The sequence below is a fragment of the Microtus pennsylvanicus genome, chromosome 12 (assembly GCF_037038515.1).
Source record: "Microtus pennsylvanicus isolate mMicPen1 chromosome 12, mMicPen1.hap1, whole genome shotgun sequence".
Lineage (NCBI taxonomy): Eukaryota > Metazoa > Chordata > Mammalia > Rodentia > Cricetidae > Microtus > Microtus pennsylvanicus.
Window position 1 is genome coordinate 32431583 of NC_134590.1, and position 20824 is coordinate 32452406.

The 20824-nt window shown below is 36.5% G+C and overlaps 1 protein-coding gene across 1 annotated transcript in view; it reads left to right on the forward strand.

The window, feature by feature from the left end:
- The window catches only part of Kctd8 (potassium channel tetramerization domain containing 8), a 207263-nt gene extending 196579 nt beyond the window's left edge, over positions 1-10684 (forward strand). Inside the window, exon 2 of the mRNA XM_075943312.1 lies at positions 7068-10684. Coding sequence (XP_075799427.1) covers positions 7068-7528 — 461 coding nt within the window. The 3' untranslated portion in view covers positions 7529-10684. The remainder of the gene's footprint in view (positions 1-7067) is intronic.
- The last annotated feature ends 10140 nt before the right edge of the window (positions 10685-20824 follow it).

Genomic DNA, 20824 nt, shown 5'->3' on the forward strand with positions numbered 1-20824 from the left:
TGGAAAAGAAAACCATAATCAGAATTTATTTTATAAAAAAATCTATTTTCAATAAAAATAGAAGAAAAGATTACTGCTAGAGATCTCCTTTAATACATGTGCCACGGAGCAAATATATTTTCTCATTCTAATCCTACACTGCATTTTCTTATGTATTTTATCAGTTGTTTTAGAGATAATACAAGTTAATTTTTTAAAACTTCCTCAGTGAAACAAAAAAGCATGATCAATACCCACGTGCTTCTAAAAATGGTAATTCTTTGAGGTCGCTTAATATGTGTGACTGTGAGACCCAATTTTTGTGGCGGGATGCTGGGAGCCTTCTGATAACATGTTCTGACATAGATTAAGTTTCCCAAAATTCCATATGCTAAAACATAGGTCCCCAGACTGACAATATTGGGTGGCTTTTGAATCTTACAGCTATCCTCCTGATATTGGAAGGAGACAAGATTGCCAGGCAAAAATTGGAAACTTGTGGGTGGGGATGGGGTGGGGGTAAGGGAAAATGGGGAGAAAAAAGTGAGAAGGGGAGGATGGGGAGAGCTTGGGGGAATGGGACAGTTGGGATGGAGGCAGGGTGGATATGAGAGTAGGGAAGTATATATCTTAATTAAGGGAGCCATTTTAGGGTCGGCGAGAGACTAGACTCTAGAGGTGTTCCCAGGTGTCCATGGAGATGTCTCCAGCTAGATCCTTGGGCAGCGGAGGAGAGGGAGCCTGAAATGGCCCTATCCTATAGCCATACTGATGAATATCTTGCATATCACCATAGAATCTTAAATGGGTTAGTCCATTGGAATTTGAAGTTGTCAGGGTGCCTATCTCATAAATCCTAGATGCCATGAAGTGGACACCTTCGATGCCATGAAGTGAGGTGCTCTACCACCACCCTTTGCCTTCCCTGGACTCAAAGCAATGGAGCTTTCTGATCATGGATGGAAGCCGTTGAAATTGTGTGCAAAAGCATATTTTTCATCCTCATAGTTATTACACATATTTTGTTATAAAGATGGAAACATGATTAACATACTGCTTTATGGTCAGCTAGAAAAATATTAAATAACATAGCAAGTACTGAATACAAGCTGCCAGATGAGTGGTGGAGACAGTTTAAGTACTGCACAAATTCAGAGGCAAGATCATGTCATGACTTTCATTAAACAATCTCTCTGATCAAAGAACCACAGAAACACACAAGAAAAGGCACTGCATCTGTTTTCAAGGAGTCTAGATTTTGAATTGGAAGACATAATATAAATAAATACAAAACAGTAAAGAGGCAGTTGCTGGAATAATTAGAAGAGTAAAGTAGTAAGGTACATGTCCATATGAAAATGCAGGAAGTAACAATATCCCTTTTAATCACTCGATTTTTCCTTTCTCTCTTACCTTGTCTCCTTCCTTCCTAGCTTTCTTTCTTCCTCCTCCCTCCCTCCTTTCTTTATTTCCTTTCTTCCTTCCTCCCTCTCCCCAACCTTCCTCTCTCCCTTTCTCTCCCTTTCATTCTTCCTTCCTTTCACTCTTTATCTTTCTCTTATTATTCAATATATTTTAATTAAAATACAATTACCTCATCTTACTCTTTTACTTCTTCCACTCCGGCCTCTTTGTCTCCCTCTGACATTGGTGACCACACTTCCTTTCACACACACACACAGACACAGACACACATACACACACACCCTACTAAGTCTATTTCTATTGTGTGTGTATATGATTTTAGGGCTGACCGTCTTGTATTGAGTAAGTAGTTAGGAGGCTCACCAATGTAATAGCCTGATTTTCTCCCTACTGGAAGTCATAAGTTGCCTGTATTCCTTTGTATAGAAGTGAAAGTCTGAGAATTTTACTCTTTCATTTTAGTGTATCTATTGGTTTTGTCGATGTTCAGGTCTTTTTAGGCCACCATTTTTAGGATACACAGTCTCAATGCAGACTTCTTGGCTTTTTGTTTCTCATGATCTTTTAGACACTTTTTTGAAATGTTCCTTGAGTTAGGTTCAGGAGTTGTGTTGAACATGTATCCACAGAGGCCGAGTTCCCTCTGATCCATTGATCTATAAATTGTGTCCAATTCTGGTTTTCTTTAATGAACTCAATTTGATATAAAAGAAAATTTCTTTGACAAATGCTGAGACCTATATTTATTTGTAGGTCTAAGGATAAGATTTAGAATATAGTTAAAAATTATACTTGTCTAGTAAAGTGATCATATTGTATTGTATTTCAATTAAAATAAAATAGGCTCGGCTCTAAGATTCATGACTATTCCTGCATAGTTGGATGTTTCTAATACAAGGTGTGATTTTATTCCTGTTGAGCAGATCTTAATTCCAACAATACATCTGTTGGTTACCACTAAGATATGTGTGTTGTTGTTATACTTTTAAGAATATCTAATCATGCTAGTTAGTGTGATTCATAGACATCACAGCTGGATAGACTTATTGCCTGCTTCCTATCTGAAAAGTTTCTGCACTCCGATAAGCCTCTCCACCAATATAGCAATCCAGATCAGATCAAATCAAACTGAATTTAAAAAAAGCCCTGATTTAATAGATAAAAATGTTCCTGGATGATTTTGCAGCCCCACAAGACTGTCAAATGATGATCCCTACCCCAGAGATGCTCAAGACCACTCTTTCCGGGTATTTAAACTGCCCCCTGGAAAACAGACATATGGGTTTCTGGTCTTCCTTCCCTGTTTCCTCTCTGGGGGACTAGAAAATTCTCTTGGAGCATTTTTGTCCATTAATCCTGGGGTTTTTTTCTAATTTGGTGTTGCCGGAGGCTGCTTGTTCGTTCCCAGACACCCAGAACCGAAATAACTACACAGAAACTTTATTTGCAATACTGTTTGGCCAATAGCTTAAGGATATTTTTAGCTAACTCTTATATCCTAAACTAACCCATCTCCATTAATCTGTGTATCACCACGAGGTCGTGGCCTACTGGTTAATTAAAAACACTTCCTGTTTGTTGGTTTAATTCAAATCACACCACAGTTTTCCACATCTGTGCACGTGTTATTTAATCTTCAGTTACACATGTACTTGTCCACTCTGCAAAGTAAGAATAACTGAGGCCGGGCAGTGGTGGCGCACTCCTTTAATCCCAGCACTCGGGAGGCAGAGGCAGGTGGATCTCTGGGAGTTCGAGGCCAGCCTGGTCTACAAGAGCTAGTTCCGGGACAGGCACCAAAGCTACAGAGAAACCCTGTCTCAAAAAAAAAAAAAAAAAGAATAACTGATATCAGAATGATTGCCAGGGATCAGGTGAACTTTTCAGTCTCCTCTAAGCAATTATTCCATGTGTGTATAGATATTTAACAAAGTTTTGTGGAATCATGAACCTTTGTTTTTCTCTTCTTTAACTCAGCTACTTAACTAAGACAGGCTGCTCTCTAAGAACCATATAACCATTTATATGGAGTTGAGTTTAGCACCTTTAGCAGGTAATTTCCCTTCTTGGAATTACATTCACTGCAGAAAAAAATGTAAATATCCAGTTTTTTTGATCATCACTATGCAGGTAGAGATTAAATTACAATTTGTAAGGTGAGCGGTAGTATACAGACTTCATTTCGAAACACTTCAGCATTAAAAATAAATTTGCTATGGTCTTATAACTGAGCATAGCCACAATACTTCACAGAGCTCACATGGCCTGCTGACAGATACAAGAACTGACATTTAATTTCTCTACCACTTCCCAAATGGCTGAGAAAGTTATCATTTTCTTCCTTTTTATTGCAATATAAAAATGTCTAATAAAATCCATCAAAGGCCTTATTTTCTTGAAATCAACAAATTTTGGGGCGATTGTGATATTCTCCAGTCTATTTTACTTGATGTAACAACTATTATTATTGTGTGTGTGTGTATGTGTGTGTGCGTGTGTTACTATTATTTTTGTGGTTCCAGTTGTCAAACATGCTTTTCCTAAGCAAACAATTTCCCGTAAGAACATATCTAGTTCAAAATTGCTTTGAATGAACTCTTTGGGAAAACATGATAGAGACTTTATTTTCTTTTTCAAGAAATCCCTTCTTGGAAATAAAAGTTTAATACTTAAATTAAAATCTTAATTACAGATGAATTTGATCTATGAACTAATAATAGCTTACCTAAATAGAAATTTAAAAGTTACAAATTGCTTACACATATATGACCCCCTCATTTAAATTTTGCCATAGCCATTCGTGCAGATATTGCCATTTTAATTTAATTTCAACAGACAAACTAAAAGTTTAGGAACAAAGAAGCTAAATCTAAACCCTATTCATCTGCACATAGTTAGTATGTGCAAAGCCATAATTAGAATGAAAGTATTTGAATTCCTCAGTCCATAAGGTTAATTTGCAAATAAACAGGAGTACCTCATTTCCATGGTCAATAGCTCAGGGTTACATAGTCTAAGAAAAATAATTAACATTTGAGCATACCAGAATCAATCAAAATACCCCATATATATTGATCCCTTGAAAAAAGTTTTAAAAGTTTAAACATAAGGAAATTCATTCTCCCAAATTTAAAAATGTATCCAGAGAAGCCAAATTTTGTACATTGTTGAATTAGATTTTAAACCCACACTGAACATACTTTGAAACCTTAACATTCTCTTGTCTGTGTTTGTAAGATTAAGAATATGTATAATGAAATATATATAAGTTAATTTTTTTCTTCCAGGACTAAGTTTCATTGAGCTTATGGAAAGTTGTGCTTGTACTTTGTTATTCTATAAGTATACAGTAGAAATTGAAATTATTTTTCCCTTTTAGCGACTAATTTATATTCATGGTAAAATGTAGAGAAAAACTGCTGGTTCCTTTCCCAGCTACCCAGGCCTGAATAATAACACAGAAACTATATAAATTACACAACTGTGTTTGACAATATCTGTCAAATTTCTAGCTAGCTCTTACATCTTGAATTAACGCATTTCTATTAATCTACGTATTGGCATGTGGCTGTGGCTTACTGGTAAGGATCCATGGTCTGTCTCCTTGGCAGCCACATGGCATTTCCTTGACTCTGCCTCTGTTTTTTCTATATCTCTGTTCGGATTTCCTGCCTGGCTTTACTCTACTAAGCCATTGTTCAAAACAGTTTTTTTTTTTTTTTTTGGTAACCAGTGGTAATAAAACATATTCTTGGCATACAGAGGGGAATCTCACATGAGTAAAATATTCCTTCTTATTCATTTAATCATTCTAACTTAGAAAATTTTATAATAGAAATAAATAAGGGTTTGTATTGTTGATGTTTCATTTGGGACTAGGCCCCCACAGTCACTTGCTCTCTGCATTTTGATCAGTTCTGTCTTTGTGTAAAGAGCTTCATCTGTTGCAAAGGAAGATTCTTTGATGAGGGGTAAAAGCTACACATGTCTTATTCTCAAACATATTGATAATGCAGTTAAAAATTCCAATTTCCATCATTATTATTTTAAATATTTCAACAGCTTATTTCTAAAGTGGAACGTATTTTAGGTTTTTTTTATTTTTGTTTTTGGTTTGCTTGTTTTGACTCTACTGTGGGATTAGGATCTCCTTTTAAGATTTACTGAATGATGTTATGTACCCTATGAAAAGCTAACGGGTTTTGAAAATTGTCATATATGTATTCTCAAATAGCAAAGCCATATATTTTGAAGGAGTACTCTATTTTAACTATTTACAGTCTCCATAATATTAAGACTATAGCAGCTTCATAATTCTCCAAAAAACCAGATGAAGAATTTGAGAATTGCATTTAAATCGACCTCCCACCTGGGCGCTATATAATGTGATTATACTTCTGAGCTGAGCCCACTGAATTGCAAACCTGAGCAATGGAACTTTCCTAATTTGCAGTGGAAAATAAGCATGCAAAGGACAACAGCTGTGGCTGTGATTGTCAAAAAAGTGATCACAACATCTAGAGATGCAGAAATAATACCGGGGGAATGTTTGTACATGGCATCTTTTCTTTTTAAACTTTCATTGTTTCTTTGTGGATTTCACATCATGCATTCCAGTTCCATTTATCTCCCCATTTCCTCAAATCTGCTTTCTATCCTTGCAACCCCCCATCAAGACCAAATTAAAAAACAAACAAACAAAAAAACCAAAGAAACAGAATAAAATGGTTGACCAAGTTTTTTGTCCCACCGGTTTCCATAATTGTTTAGTCCCAAACAAACACACAGAGGTCTACATTCATTATAAACTGATTGGCCTATTAACCTGGGCTTTTTATTAACTCTTATAACTTAGATTTGCCCATAATTCTTGTCTGTGTTAGCCATGTGGCATGGTACCTTTTTCAGCGAGGCAGTCACATTTTACTTGCTGTGTCTGGCTTCCTCTCTGTGTCTGGGTGATGATTGCCTTGTTGCCCTGTCTCTACTTCCTGTTTGGTCACCCTGCCTATACCTCTACCTGGCTACTGGCCAAGCGGTGTTTATTTAAAATACAAATGACAGGATACAGACCATTGACCCACAGTGTTTATTTAAAATACAAATGACAGGATACAGACCATTGACCCACAGCACAAAACTAAAAAAAGAAGAAGAATCTTGTTCTGAATGCTGTAGTGTGGCCTATTCAGTCACACAGTTTGTCCTTTATTCATTTATGTTTATATTCACGTGTTCATTGACAAGAGTCATTGGCCTGGCTTGAAGCCTCTGGTTACTGCTAGACTACCAAAAATGGGATTTCCTGGGGCTCCTTGTTGCCTTGTGTCGTGGAGATCCTGCAATTTTGGATTTGTAGGTTTGCCCTCTTCACATGCTCCAGCAAGAGTCAGAAAACAAAGTAACAAAGACCTTCCTTTCAGTATGATGAGAGTTGTGATCTATTGTAAGGTCATTAGGTATAGCCCTAAAAGATTTCCGGTCTAAGTAGTGAATTGGCTTGTAGCATGTTTATGTGTTAAAAACCTAAGTGTTGTTATTGAACTTCTCAAATGCAGGCTAGAACAACAGTTTTTTTTCAGATCGATGTTTTTGTCTTTAAATAGAAAACATGAATTTACTAATTTGATCTTTCTATCCTTCCCCTTACTTGTCTTCTTTAGGACCACCTCAGAAAATAGTATCACCCAAACAAGAACATGATGACAGGAAACACGACAAAGTCGCCGACAAAGGAAGTGAGAGTGGGACTTCCTGCAATGAGCTCTCCACATCCAGCTGTGACAGTCACTCAGAGGCCAGCACTCCACAGGACAACCCGCCCAATGCCCAGCAGGCGGCAGCTCACCAGCCTAACACCTTAACCTTGGATCGACCCTCCAAAAAAGCGCCTGTGCAGTGGATGCCACCACCAGACAAGCGCAGAAACAGTGAACTCTTTCAGTCACTCATCAGCAAGTCCCGAGATACAAATCTCTCCAAAAAGAAGGTCTGTGAGAAGCTAAGTGTGGAGGAAGAAATGAAAAAGTGTATTCAGGATTTTAAAAAGATCCACATTCCAGATTGTTTCCCAGAGCGCAAACGCCAGTGGCAATCTGAACTGCTTCAAAAGTATGGGTTGTAGTAATGGTGATGTTCCTGGCTTGTTTGAATAGCATTCAATGTTTACTACAATGTCACCACCTGACTGTTGGTAGGTGTGATTCTTGCTGCTCTTCCTTTTTGTGAACAGTGGACGTGGGACAGTATTTTCTTTTCATTACTTTTGTTGTTGTTTTTAGAAACATAATTTTAAAAATGAAGCCAACAAATGTGTGTCAAAATGGTATATCTATCTGATTCAAGCCATTTTGTAATAATGAATGTATAATGTGCATGATCAAGAAACTTAGGAATCTTGATTTTTGAACTGTGGTCAACTGGACATGTTTGTCATTCTATAACTCACCAAACAAAAATATCTTCATATCACACCAACTCAGACGACAATGTGGATCAAGCAACATGAAGTAAAATTTTAAGTGATGGCTTTAGAACCCAAATCTACAACTGTTTAAATGTTAATGCAATAAACAAGTATTATTTTTGCATGAACACAATGTTATAAATAAATCACAAGAAATAGGGAAGATCTGTTCGTTGCTATGAAAGAAAAAATGCTAAAAAAAAACAAAGCAAAAATTATACATATATAGTTTCAGGCAAAGTCTATAAATGTAAGCTGTCTAAGAGACTGACTTCCTTTGTTCCAGATCTGTGGTTCTTTTGTGTAGGTGTATGGTGTTTCTGTATGGTAAGATGGTGTAAATATGCCTTATACTGTTATGTTAGGACATCAACATTCATCTATCAATGCTAACCATAATAATTTCTGTGAAATGAGTCTTTTTACATCAGGCTGTGAGAATTGGTACAAAGATGATTTAAAAGATCCTATTATCATGTTAATCGAAATAATCGAGGGAAATGACAAAGCTTTATGTATTTATTAAAAAAAGGAAAATGTGTTAAAATCCCTTAATTTCTACTGACTTTTCTTTAAAGATATTATTTTATCACCCTTAATTTTTACTTAAAACAGCATATAGCATGCAGGATGGTTGTTAAAACAGAATGCTGCAAAGATTAAGCATAACTCAAATTGAGTTAGTGAGAAATCCTGGTACCAGTGAGCTGCTTAATAACCTCGCGGTCAGCAAGAGAAGAAAGACCTCATTTGATAATGCACTGAAAGTTTATTTTCACTGACAACCAGATTGAAAAGCCTCTGCACAATAAACTGGAAGTTATCTCTTACAAAGCAAGAGACAAAAATGTCAACTGTGTGCCGCGGAAAGGTCACTCTTGATGAGAAGTGTGTTCCACCCAGGTATGTGGAGACAGGCATTTACTGATCAAAAGCCACACAATTACGCTTTCAAGTCTTCAGAGAGAGAAATACAAAATACCATGAAGTTGAACTAAAGAAAATGAGCTAGGAGAGGTAAAAATATCCTCAAGAATGAATTAAAGTTTCTTTGCAGAGACTTAGGAAGGGAGTGTGTGGCACTTGGGTGTCTTCTCTTCCAGCTTACAGAGGATATGAGCAACATCTTTGAAAGTTTAAATAATGATGTTCATATCACGATTTTTTTTGATTTTTCATATTATTATTATATAAAATGCCATCTACCCAGGGCTATAAAAGTTATCTATGATATAGGACTAACATTCAATTAACTATCTGGTGTAATTGGAGCTTTTCTTTTGTCCTGACTCCTCAGGCTCAAATAAGCACACAAAGGCTTATATTAATTACAGAATACTCAGCCTATAGCTCAGACTTATTATTAATTAGCTCTTACAACTTAAATTTATTTAAATTATTAAATTTATTACAACTTAAATATCTATAATCTACATTTGGCCACGTGGTTTCATAACTTTACCTGTTCTCTAGCACATCTTGTTTCTCTGGCACCTGGCTTGCATCCCCCTCTGACTCTACCCTTCTCCTCCTGTAACTTTAGTTTAGCTTTCTGGCTTGGCCTTATTCCAACTCTCTATAAGACAAAGTCTCATAAACTGTGCCATCTTGGGCCGCCGTATGTCATGGGCCGCCTTTTTGGGGTGACTTCTGCTGTGGTCCTAGCCATGGCAGGTTGGAACATTCCTGGGTAGGAGCATGAGGATTTGAAATGTTAGGTAGGAGAAATGTGATAAGAAAGAATTACAGAGACATAGGATACTACCAGGAGGGCATCTTAGTGAATACTCAATGCTGAATTTCTCTTCTGAGTTCTGAGTTCACTAGTGTTTAATTTTCCATACAGTTTTATGCCCCAATACAAAAAGAGGGAGAAAGGCAAAAGGCTTCTTTAACATGATACAAAGAACAACTGAACTGTTACTTGCTTCAGTACTTTGAAACATCAAGCAGTTTATTCATGAGAGAAGCATTCTGTATTTCAGACAATGAGCCCACTCTAGACCGAGTATTCTGAAGGCAGCCATTACCTAGGTCAAACCTCCGAATTCAGTATAAGGAGAAGTATGGTTGAATCTCTGACCTTGGGTCAGGGTGGAGTGGATGGAAAACAGCAAGTAACCACACCTTAGGTCAGGATGTGTAGCCACCTTCGTTGTTAACAACTTTCAGTAACCTCAATCTCTCTGACCTTCAGACAAGGTGAAATAGGCTCACGTGGACCTCCACAACAAAGCAGCTTCTTTATTAACCAATGAGAGTAAAACATTCACAGAGTAATAAGCATTATCCTATGACAATCTGGCTTTGGAAAAATATCTTCTCTACATATGATTTTGAGAACATGGCAGTCCCAGTATGGTGTGATGTATATGCAAAACGCTGGTCAGGTGATAGAGCCTGACAGGATGCCAGGCTTCCAATTCCATAGCTACCACTCTTGTTTTATGTAGCTGATGGATCATGAAAGGGCAATAATGTCATCAGAAGGATTTCAGAGGCTTGGGGAGGTAGCTCAGCAGATATAGAACTGTTCAGCAAATGTGATGACTAGAGTTCAGGACTCTGGCACCTAGGATGGAGCAAGCTAGCTGGTTAGAAAATCTGAATCCAGTGCCCAAGTGTTGTAGAGTACTTCCCACTTTCTCTTCTATCAGGTTCAGTGTGTTCAGACTGATATTGAGGTCTTTAATCCATTTGGACTTGAGTTTTGTGCATGGTGATAGATATGGATCTATTTTCATTCTTCTACAGATTGACATCCAGTTATGCCAGCACAATTTGTTGAAGATGGTCTCTTTTTTCCATTGTATATTTTTAACTCCTTTGTCGAAAATCAGGTGTTCATAGGTTTGTGGGTTAAAGTCAGGGTCTTCTATTTAATTCCATTGGTCGACTTCTCTGTTTTTATGCCAATACCAAGCTGTTTTCAATACTGTAGCTCTGTAATAGAGTTTGAAGTCAGGGATGGTAATGCCTCCAGATGATCCTTTATTGTATAATGTTCTTTTGGCTATCCTGGGTTTTTTGTTTTTCCATATAAAGTTGATCAGAAATCTTAAATAAATAAATAAATAAATAAATAAATAAGAAAATATATATATAAAAGAAAATCTGAATCCAAAACGTCTGGGCTCAAGTGAAAGGCCTCTTCAATATATAAGGTGGAAAGTGATGAGGGTGATACCTAAAGCAACCTTTGGCTTCCATATGCACATGCACCACTCACATACATACACATGCACAGACACCACACACACACACACACACAATCACATTGAGAAGATTTCTAGGATACAATTTGCATAAATGCATTGCTATCCATCACTGATCTGGAAAGAAAACAACAAAAAAAAATGGTGAATCTCTAAAATTAAGTAACCATCACATTAAGGAGTGACTTTAGAATACATAGGGACAAGCAATGGAATAAGAACTATAAACTCTAAGTAATCATACTCACTTCCAAAGACAGAACCCAAGCAAAGAAGGAAGGGGATATTACTTCCCCATTTCCTTCTACATTCTAATTTCCTGCGAGTACCTTCTATATTCTAATCTAAGTACAAGCCAGCTGCAAAGAAACCTAGACACATAATGTCCACAGTGATCACCTACGAGATGAAACCCAGAAACAAATGGTAAAGACAATGTCTGAAAGCTACCCTGAACCCTTTGTGTGTTTCCTAATGAACCAGTTCAAGTAGAATTATAATTGGCAGAATTCAGTAAGAGTTCCATTTCTGATCCACTCATCTCTGCCTCCTTAAAGGGTGGTGCACATAAGTATATATTTCTTCTTGTTAATCTAGTTTAAAAGTTTTGAACTATGGGCAGGAAGCTACTACATCTTGTTTTTGAACTGGATTGACATTTCAGCAAAGCATTCACAAGTACCAGATACCAGCTCTTTCCTTTACAAAGAAGATTAGAGCTTGATTCCCCTAAACTATCTTTCTGTCAATGGAGGCTAGAACTTGGCTGGCCTCAAGTAGCTATCAAGGGAAGTAACTACATCAAGGACTATTTTGTTGAGAGGAAAAGGTGACATAAAGTATCAGAGGTAAGATGGACTGAAATTGGTCTATAATGCTTTCTTTCTAAATGAGCAGAATGTGACATTGATATCCCCCTCCACACATACACAACTGCAGAACCTGGAAACAGCTACTGAAGTTGATGATTTTTTTTTCTCAACATATGCTTTTCTTCTGTTGAATTTGTGGTAGACATGTTACTTGTAGCCTTCAGTGAAACACAGCACCAAGAGAGAACTAAACAAAGTCAATAGTGAGGATTATTGTTCTAGAAGAGAACTTAGACTAGATCTTCAGTTTAGTTTAGATAAGATCTGTATTTCTTCTCTAACTATAAAAGGCTACAAGAAGACAGTCTTGGAATAATAAGGACACAGGAAATACCATGGTTTTCAGTTTTCTTTTTATCTCATATTCAGAGACTGGGTGCTAAAGATGCTGGCAAAATGGAATCTGTGTAATTTACAGACAAAAGAAGCTCTCCCTGACACTTGTCAGTCTCTAGGCAAAGACTAAGAAAGGGATATAAAACATAAAATATAATAACTGCGCTTCCACACCAGATTAGGCAGGTATTGAGTGTGTGTATATGGTGTGTGTGTGTCTTGTATATGTGTGCTTGCCTATGTATATGTGCTACTCAAGTTAGCAACTCAAACAACCATATTTGAAATCAAACTTTTAACATAAACGGTACAAAGAGATACTAATAGAAATATACTAATTTGATACACACATTCTTAGGAATGCTAAAATATTTCTATACTACATGGAAAGTAATCAATCTAACAAATAAATTAGAACTTAGCTAACAAAATATTTTTGGATAAACTATTCCTTGATGTTTTAAATCACAAAAACATGTTGCTGAGAGCAGAATAATTAATAGTTGATTCTATTATCATTTTCATCATTTCTCTTTACTTTCTACAGTTATGGCAGATTGGTTATCTCCCATCAGTTTGTTATTCCTGGTGTTTTAAGGCAGAAGAAAGACTAAAAACTAGGAAGAGTTAATCCAAGAGACCATAAAATACCTATCCCAGCTATAACGACAAGTTCAAGTTCAGACCCTTATCATTTCCCTTAAGCAGCTATAGCTACTACATTGACCTCTGCATTTAATGTTGCCTCTGCCAGAGCATGTTTCCTTCTACTAGAGATGTGGCATTTCATTTTTCTCTTCTCTTCTCTTCTCTTCTCTTCTCTTCTCTTCTCTTCTCTTCTCTTCTCTTCTCTTCTCTCCTCTCCTCTCCTCTCCTCTCCTCTCCTCTCCTCTCCTCTCCTCTCCTCTCCTCTCCTCTCTTCTTCCCTTCCATTCCCTTCTCTTTTCCTTCCTTCCATCCTTTCTTCCTTCCTTTCATCCTTCCCTCCTTTCTTCGCTTTCTTCCTCAACATTTTAAAAACTGAAAGTACATTTTTTTCACACAATATGTTCTGAGCATGGTTTCTGTCCTTGTCACTTCTCAGATCTTTCCCACCCCATGCCCATCCAACTCCATGACATTCTTTACTCTCTCCTTAGACAGCAAGCAGGCAGGCTTGGTGGTGGTAGTGCAGGTCCTTATTTCTAGCACTTGGGGGCAAAGGCAGGTGTATTTCTGAGTTCTAGGCCAGGTTGGTCTACAGAGTGAGTTCCAGTAGAGAGAAACACTGTATATATATATATATATATATATATATATATATATATATATATATATCAATAAAGTAAGGAAGAAGAAAGAAAAGGCACACAAAATACAGTCTCTCTCACACACACACATACACACAAACACACACACACATTAAAACACAAAATAGGAAAAAATAATATTAAAGCAAGTTACCATGAGATAAAAATATACCAAAACAAGACATTTGAGACAAAAAGAAATCTCAAAAACATAAAAAGATACCTTTGAGTTTAGGTATAGTGACTATCTGATGGGAATATGGAGCCTGCCCTTAATGTGGTTTACATTATATATTAAGTAAGACACCATTGGAGAAAACTAACTTTTCCCTTGTGTGTAGTTTTCAACTAGAGATAACTTCTTTGTTAGGAATGGGAACTTATGTCAACTTCCTCACTCAGTCCCAGGACAACATCTGCCTTCGGCCTATGAAGCCCCTTGCATGCTGCCACTATCTCTATGAATACATATATGAATCATCCTTGTTGTATCTGGAAGACACTGTTTTCTTTGGCATTAACTATCCTCTATGGCTCCCATTTACTGCAGGAGGAAGCTTCTCTAAGGATGACTGAGCATGACCCTGAAGATGTATTTCTATATCACACCTTTTTGAATTTTTTTCTCCTGATTAAAATCTTCATTTCACTGGCTATTGGGGAAAACGATGACAAATTTCTTTACTGAAAGCATTCATTCTTTTTCTTCTCTTCTTTGTTTGGTCTTAGTGCTATGTATCCATGTGTTCACCTGAAGAACACACCAAAAACATTCAAATCGTTCTTAACATTTTTCTGATTCTTTCTAAATACTTGAAAGTCCCAAGAGAAGTTTAATACTTTCTTCTTTGTGTCCCTGATGTATATTCCCCTATGTCCCCCTCAGCAAGGAGAAAGATTCCTAGGTAAACTTCTTACCAATAGTAGGAAGAAAAATAGAAAGAGAGAGAGAAAGAGATGTGAGAAATAGAGTGTATCCCTTTTCTAAAAACTCTTGAGTTTTTTTCCTTGGTGTATCTTCAAGTTACAACATGCAATAGGAACAGCATGTCATCATTTTGTATATTCAAGGACTGAAGCACAAGCTTGGGTGAAAATTGGAATTAGAAAGACAACAGCTCAATCTCCAGATGAGGCCAGTAGTTTTTAGCCTGACAGGGATAGCTTTGCTTAAATGTGCTTATGTAAGAAATAATAGGAGGCAAATCTGTGTTAATTAACCAGTTATTTTTTATTTTAGTATATATTTTCTTTTTTTTATTAAAAATTTCTGCCTCCTCCCTGCCTCCCTTTTCCTTCCCCCTCCCCTTTCCCCCAACTCCCCAGGCCCAACCTCCCTCCCCCTCCCTCTCCAGTCCAAAGAGCAGTCAGGGTTCCCTGCCCTGCGGGAAGTCCAAGGTCCTCCCCCCTCTATCCAGGTCTAGGAAGGTGAACATCCAAACTGGCTAGGCTCCTACAAAGCCAGTACCTGCAGTAGGATCAAAACCCAGTGCCATTGTCCTTGGCTTCTCAGCAGCCCTCATTGTCTACCATGTTCAGAGAGTCCGGTTTTATCCCATGCTTATTCAGTCCCAGTCCAGCTGGTTTTGGTGAGCTCCCAATAGATCAGCCCCACTGTCTTAGTGGGTGGGTGCACCCCTCGTGGTCCTGACTTCCTTGCACATGTTCTCCCTCCTTCTGGCGATAGATGGAGATGGAGACAGAGACTCACATTGGAGCAATGGACTGAGCTCCCAAGGTTAACCAGTTATTTTTAAATGTATTATCTTTACCATTCCTTGTCTTAAAGAAACAATAATTTTGAAAAGCTAAATCTGCTACTCAGTATTGTTTCTTTTTTTCTTCATAAAACCCATCTCTCGTACTTGATTTCTTGGAACAGATATCACACTGTATGCAATAAAAGTTTTCCCAGTTCTAGAATCATTCTTTAACAGATATTCAGAACAATGTCTGGTACTGTTCAATTTTTTCAAACTAATTATAGAAAAACCTTCCTTTCCCATGATAGTAGTTCTTTATTGTGACTTCCCCACTTTATGTCTGTTGCAAGAAGGGCCGGCTTGTTTGTCCTGGCGCCTGGCTAGGAAATAACCACACAGAAACTGTACTAATTAAATCACTGTTTGGCCAATTAGCTCTAGCTTCTTATTGGCTAATTCTTACATCTTAATTTAAACCATTTCTATTAATCTGTGCATCACCACGAGGTCATGGCCTACCAGCAAAGGTTCAGCACATCTGTCTCCAGCAGTCGCTTCATGGAGTGCCCTAAGTCCACCCTTCTTCCTCCCAGCATTCAGTCCACTTCCCCCCCCCCTCAACCTACCTATCAACAGGCCCTACTAACAGGCCAAGGCAGTTTTCTTTATTCATTAACCAAAAATAGCAACACACAAACAGAAAGACGTCCCACACCATATGTCTAAAAATATTGCTATAAGATACCAGGATTTTGTTCTATAGTTGCACAGAACAGCATACATGACATCTGATATTTTTTATAATTCATTTTAAGAATAGTTTGGGGACCAGCAAGATAGATCAGCAGGTAAAAGCACTTGCTGTCAAGCCTGACAAACTAACTGAGCTAGATGCTTGAGACTCACAGAGTGAAAGAAGACAGTTGCAGTCAGAGTCCCATACAAATGCTATGGCACATGCAGACACCTTCCACATAAATGTGATCAAATGTAATTTTTTATATATATATATATATATATATATATTACTATCAATTACTTGATAATGCTTGTTATTCATCAAATAGTAAACACTTGAATTAAATAAAAAGAGTAAGACTAGTTCAAAGGGTGAGAGACAAAAAATGATGAAGGAAAGATTAAGCAAAATAGCATGAATTTATAAAGTGAAATTTTGGGGAAAATAAATCATCAAACACTACACACTTGATCTGCACTAGGACGTGAATTTTTCATGTGGGCTTCATCTTGGAATTCTGAGTTACAACTGGCAATGAACTATTCATCCTCGTTCTGCTTCAGACAACTAAAACACATGGGTTTCCCTTAATTATGCCTGCCTTTGTGTTCTAGTAAATTTTATTTGCTATACAAACTTTCACAAAAATATGTAATCTTAGAGAGGATTCAGAAACTTAGTCAAGCTTCACTGAGTTCTTTTCTGCACCAAAGTAATTTGTAAAAGCAAACACACAAGTCAATGTTGACATTTACATAATTGTTTATGTAAATAATCAGTCTAAGACTCTAACTTATCCATACCAATGTAGTAAAAATTGAATCATGTGATTGCTTATATAAAAATTCTACTAAAGACTTCTAGGGAAGGTTATTGTCTCCAAAGAGCATATTTCTAACTGTTTGAAGTCATCATCATTATTTTGATTATCTAACAATTGCCATTCAAATTAGATTATATTTCCAGTAGACCAAATATTTTACTGGCTTTTGTTGTTGTTGAGATGTAATATATTGTTTTGAAGTACAGAGTTACATAAATCAGTGATTATTAGCACATTTTCATCATTCTAATATCCAGAACCTCTTTATTACCCTGTGGAGAAACTAATATTATTCATTAATCTGTACCTTAAACATAATATTCAACAATTAATATTGACCTTCCATCTCCATAGATGTGCTTTTTTTGGTAATTTCCTATATATATATGAAATATTTATATATACACATACATAAGAAATATATATACATATATCTTACAGCCATTTTCATGGAGTTTCTTTGATTTCTCGCGTGTTCATGTTTAACTAGGCTGTGTCATAATTCAATAGGAAAGACACATTATTCATAAAGGTTGAGCTGCTCTTGCTTTTCTCCATCCATCGAACATTTGTACTACAGATAAGAGAGTTAGACTGTGCTTTAGAGCCCAGACTAGAGACCAGTAACCACATATATAGTTTGATAAGGCATGGCATAACATTTTCCAGGTGAGAAGGATTACATGCCACATTCTTATCACAGCAGAGCATATGTCAACCACACAACAGACCACATTTATGTTTAAAATCATTTCAACAAGTGGAGCCAACTTATGGAAATGTTCTTCTATTTCTGTTCTGCCACTGTTTTTGAAATTGATAGCATCTGAAGAACTACCAATTAAGAAAGAATACATTTTCTTTACTAGAAAGCCTATAAGCCTATTTTTAATGAGTACTATCAAATAAACTCTTGCAGATAAACTGCCCTTCCCACCATGACTATGGAAAAACCATAGTTAAAACTGATCCTAATTGATTTTGATGGAACAAAGTCCCAGGGACAGTCATTTTTCACTCTGTAGTGTGTTTTCCCTTCTAGATTTCCTCATTCTTTGGTTGTATTAAAATCCAATGAATTAGGGATCTTGCAAAATTGAATTGCAGAGGGAAAGATTAAATCAGGGACCATGTGATATGCTGAAAGTCACATTACTCATAGTTGAAAATTTGTACATAGTTGAAAATCTAATGATAATAAAAAAAAACCTGTTGTATGCAACATTTTGTTTTACTGGAGAAAGAACAATACTCATCAGCAAAAAATAATTGGTTTTCATAACTGCTTTCACTATTCCATATTTTCATGCATTTCCTCACTTCCTCAAGGGAGGTCACTGTGTGAAAGAATCTGACTCCAAACCTTCTGCACTAAGAAGTCCCAACCACTTTAAAAAGAGCTCACACCTTGCCTTGATTAAGCCAGCCTGAAATAAAGTGTTTTCTACTTAGGATAGTCATCTTTGTCAACACTAGTTCCTAAAGGAAATATTTACTGTTCAAAGTTCCATTAAAAGAAAGATCACTAGTGACCAGAGTAACTTGTCAATGGTGGCATGTAGGTGCTGGCATTGTTCACCTTGACAGAGTGCACACAGCTCCATATGAACTGCCTCTTTTTGGAGAGTGCATGGCCCTGTAGAAATAAAGAAACATAGTCTTTGACAGTGTGAAACACAATTTTCATATTCAATAACACATTGATTAATCCTCCTGATCCAGTAAAATTCACCTAATTGGAAGATAGTTCAGCAACATTGAATTTTTTTTCTCTTAAACCTGAAAAATAAAATGGTGTGAGAAAGCAGTGTTTCTACGGTCTCACAAAGTGCTCAGTGTTAACATTTCAGCATGAAAAGCAGAATCTACGGCTGCACAATATACTCACAATTAAATTGATCAAATCTCAAGTCAGATTTGTTCAAATAATGTTTTTCACTGGAAATTCCATTCCGTGTTGCCTGGGGATGTGAAGAGTATAAGAGGTACTGTAAACACGCTATTTGATATTCAGCAACCTTGCTTTTAGCCTGTGTCACCGTGCTCCTGAGTAAATCATGTTCACTCTGGCAAGGAAGCTTACTCATAGAACTGAAAAAAAAAAAAACCCAAAAAGTAGAAGTCTTATTAAATCATTCACTGCTCTAAATATTTGCCAGAGAAACCCTTCAATTGTTGGCCTATTTGCTTATTTCAGTAGAAGGCTTCTACAGTTTCACTCAATTTAGAATGAAAATATGCCATGGGAGAGCAGACAGCTTCTGCCATTAAAGTGGAATGAGATTTGCTTTCACGTTTGTTAGTGTGGATCTTTGTGACCTGAAACAGGATGCGTGCTCAGGGCAGCAAGAACAAAAAGAAAAGTTTCTTATGTTTTAATCACTTCTCTTTCTATTGCATTTATTATTTTTTGTGCTAATCATATTTGCAACATGGTATATTTTGCATGTTAAATGATCTGTCCATAGAATATTATAATAACTTGAAAGCTTCCAATGATTATTCAGAGACATGGCATCAACAGCAGAACCCTCCTATGAGGAACTGTCTTTGAATAATAAGTAAGAAATGTCTTCATGAGAATGAACATGTTGCCCCCATGCTTGTACCTAGGAAGCTCTGTATTTTCCACTGTAAGATTACTATACAAATGAGAGTTTGAAAGCAAGGTAGAAGGAGTGTACTGGTGAAACTGTGGGGCCAGTACAGTCCCTAGAGTGGTAGTAGACTCTCCAGCTCATAGAGAAGACTAAGAATTCTTAGGAATCATGAGAAATCAAAGAAGTTCAGAAACGTGAAAGTCATTGACAAAACAAAATTCAGAAGAAGGTAAGACTTTATGAGCAGATGGAATTTTATCAGAGTACCTGACAAAATTACACATCAGAAAATTATATATGTGAAAAATGTGGTTAACATTCAGTGTGGAAGCAAATATAGAATTACAGTATTTTGAAATAGGCAGAACAATTATATATACCATATTTATAACACATATTGTTACAAGGAGGGCCCCTTTGTTCTTTCCGGCCACCCAGCTAGCTTAGCTTCCGAAATAACCATACAGAAATTGTATTAATTAAATTACTGCTTAGCCCATTAGCTCTAGCCTCTTACTGGCTAACTTTCACACCTTGATTTAACCCATTTCTATTATTCTGTGTATCACCATGAGGTTGTGGCTCATGGGGAAAGATTCAGAATGTCTGACCTGGCGGCTCCATGGCAGCTTTTACCCTGCTATTCTTCCCAGTATTCAGTTCTGTCTTCTCAGCGTACCTAAGTTCTGCCCTATCAGGCCCAAGGCATTTTTTTATTGATTAACGAATGAAAGCAAGTCATAAACAGAAGGACCTCCTACACAACACATATATAATATATTATGTAATATACAGAATATAATATACTGTATATAATATGTACTCATATCACATTATATATATCATATACAATATATCATATATCTAAAATTTATATATAAATATGAAATATAAAATTATATATAATCTGTGGTATGTATATTTTATATATGGATTCATGTATATATGTCTGAATTATATATATTTATTAATATACCTATATGGCAAGATTTTGCTATGTAGCCTGGAATAGATTGTTATTTTTTATGTAGCTCAGCTTGGCTTTAAAACCTGGGCAATACTCCTGCCTCAGTCTCCCAGAACTGAGATTATAACTACACACAACTACACCAACAAGAATGTACTCTTTTCTTTGGACATTTTGGTATGTCTGTCATAAATGCTTCTCTGAGCTTAGCCTTGCATTACCATGTCATAACCATTATAAGTAAGATAATACTTGGGGTTAACAAAGAAAGAATTCAATACACCTGGAATCCAGCTCAGTTATGCACTTTTCCTGGAAGACAGTTTTTTTTTAAATTAATTCTTATTAGGTACAATTGAGATAACATTATAGAAAACACATTATGCAAAGTATTTGATGTTGTATATAAA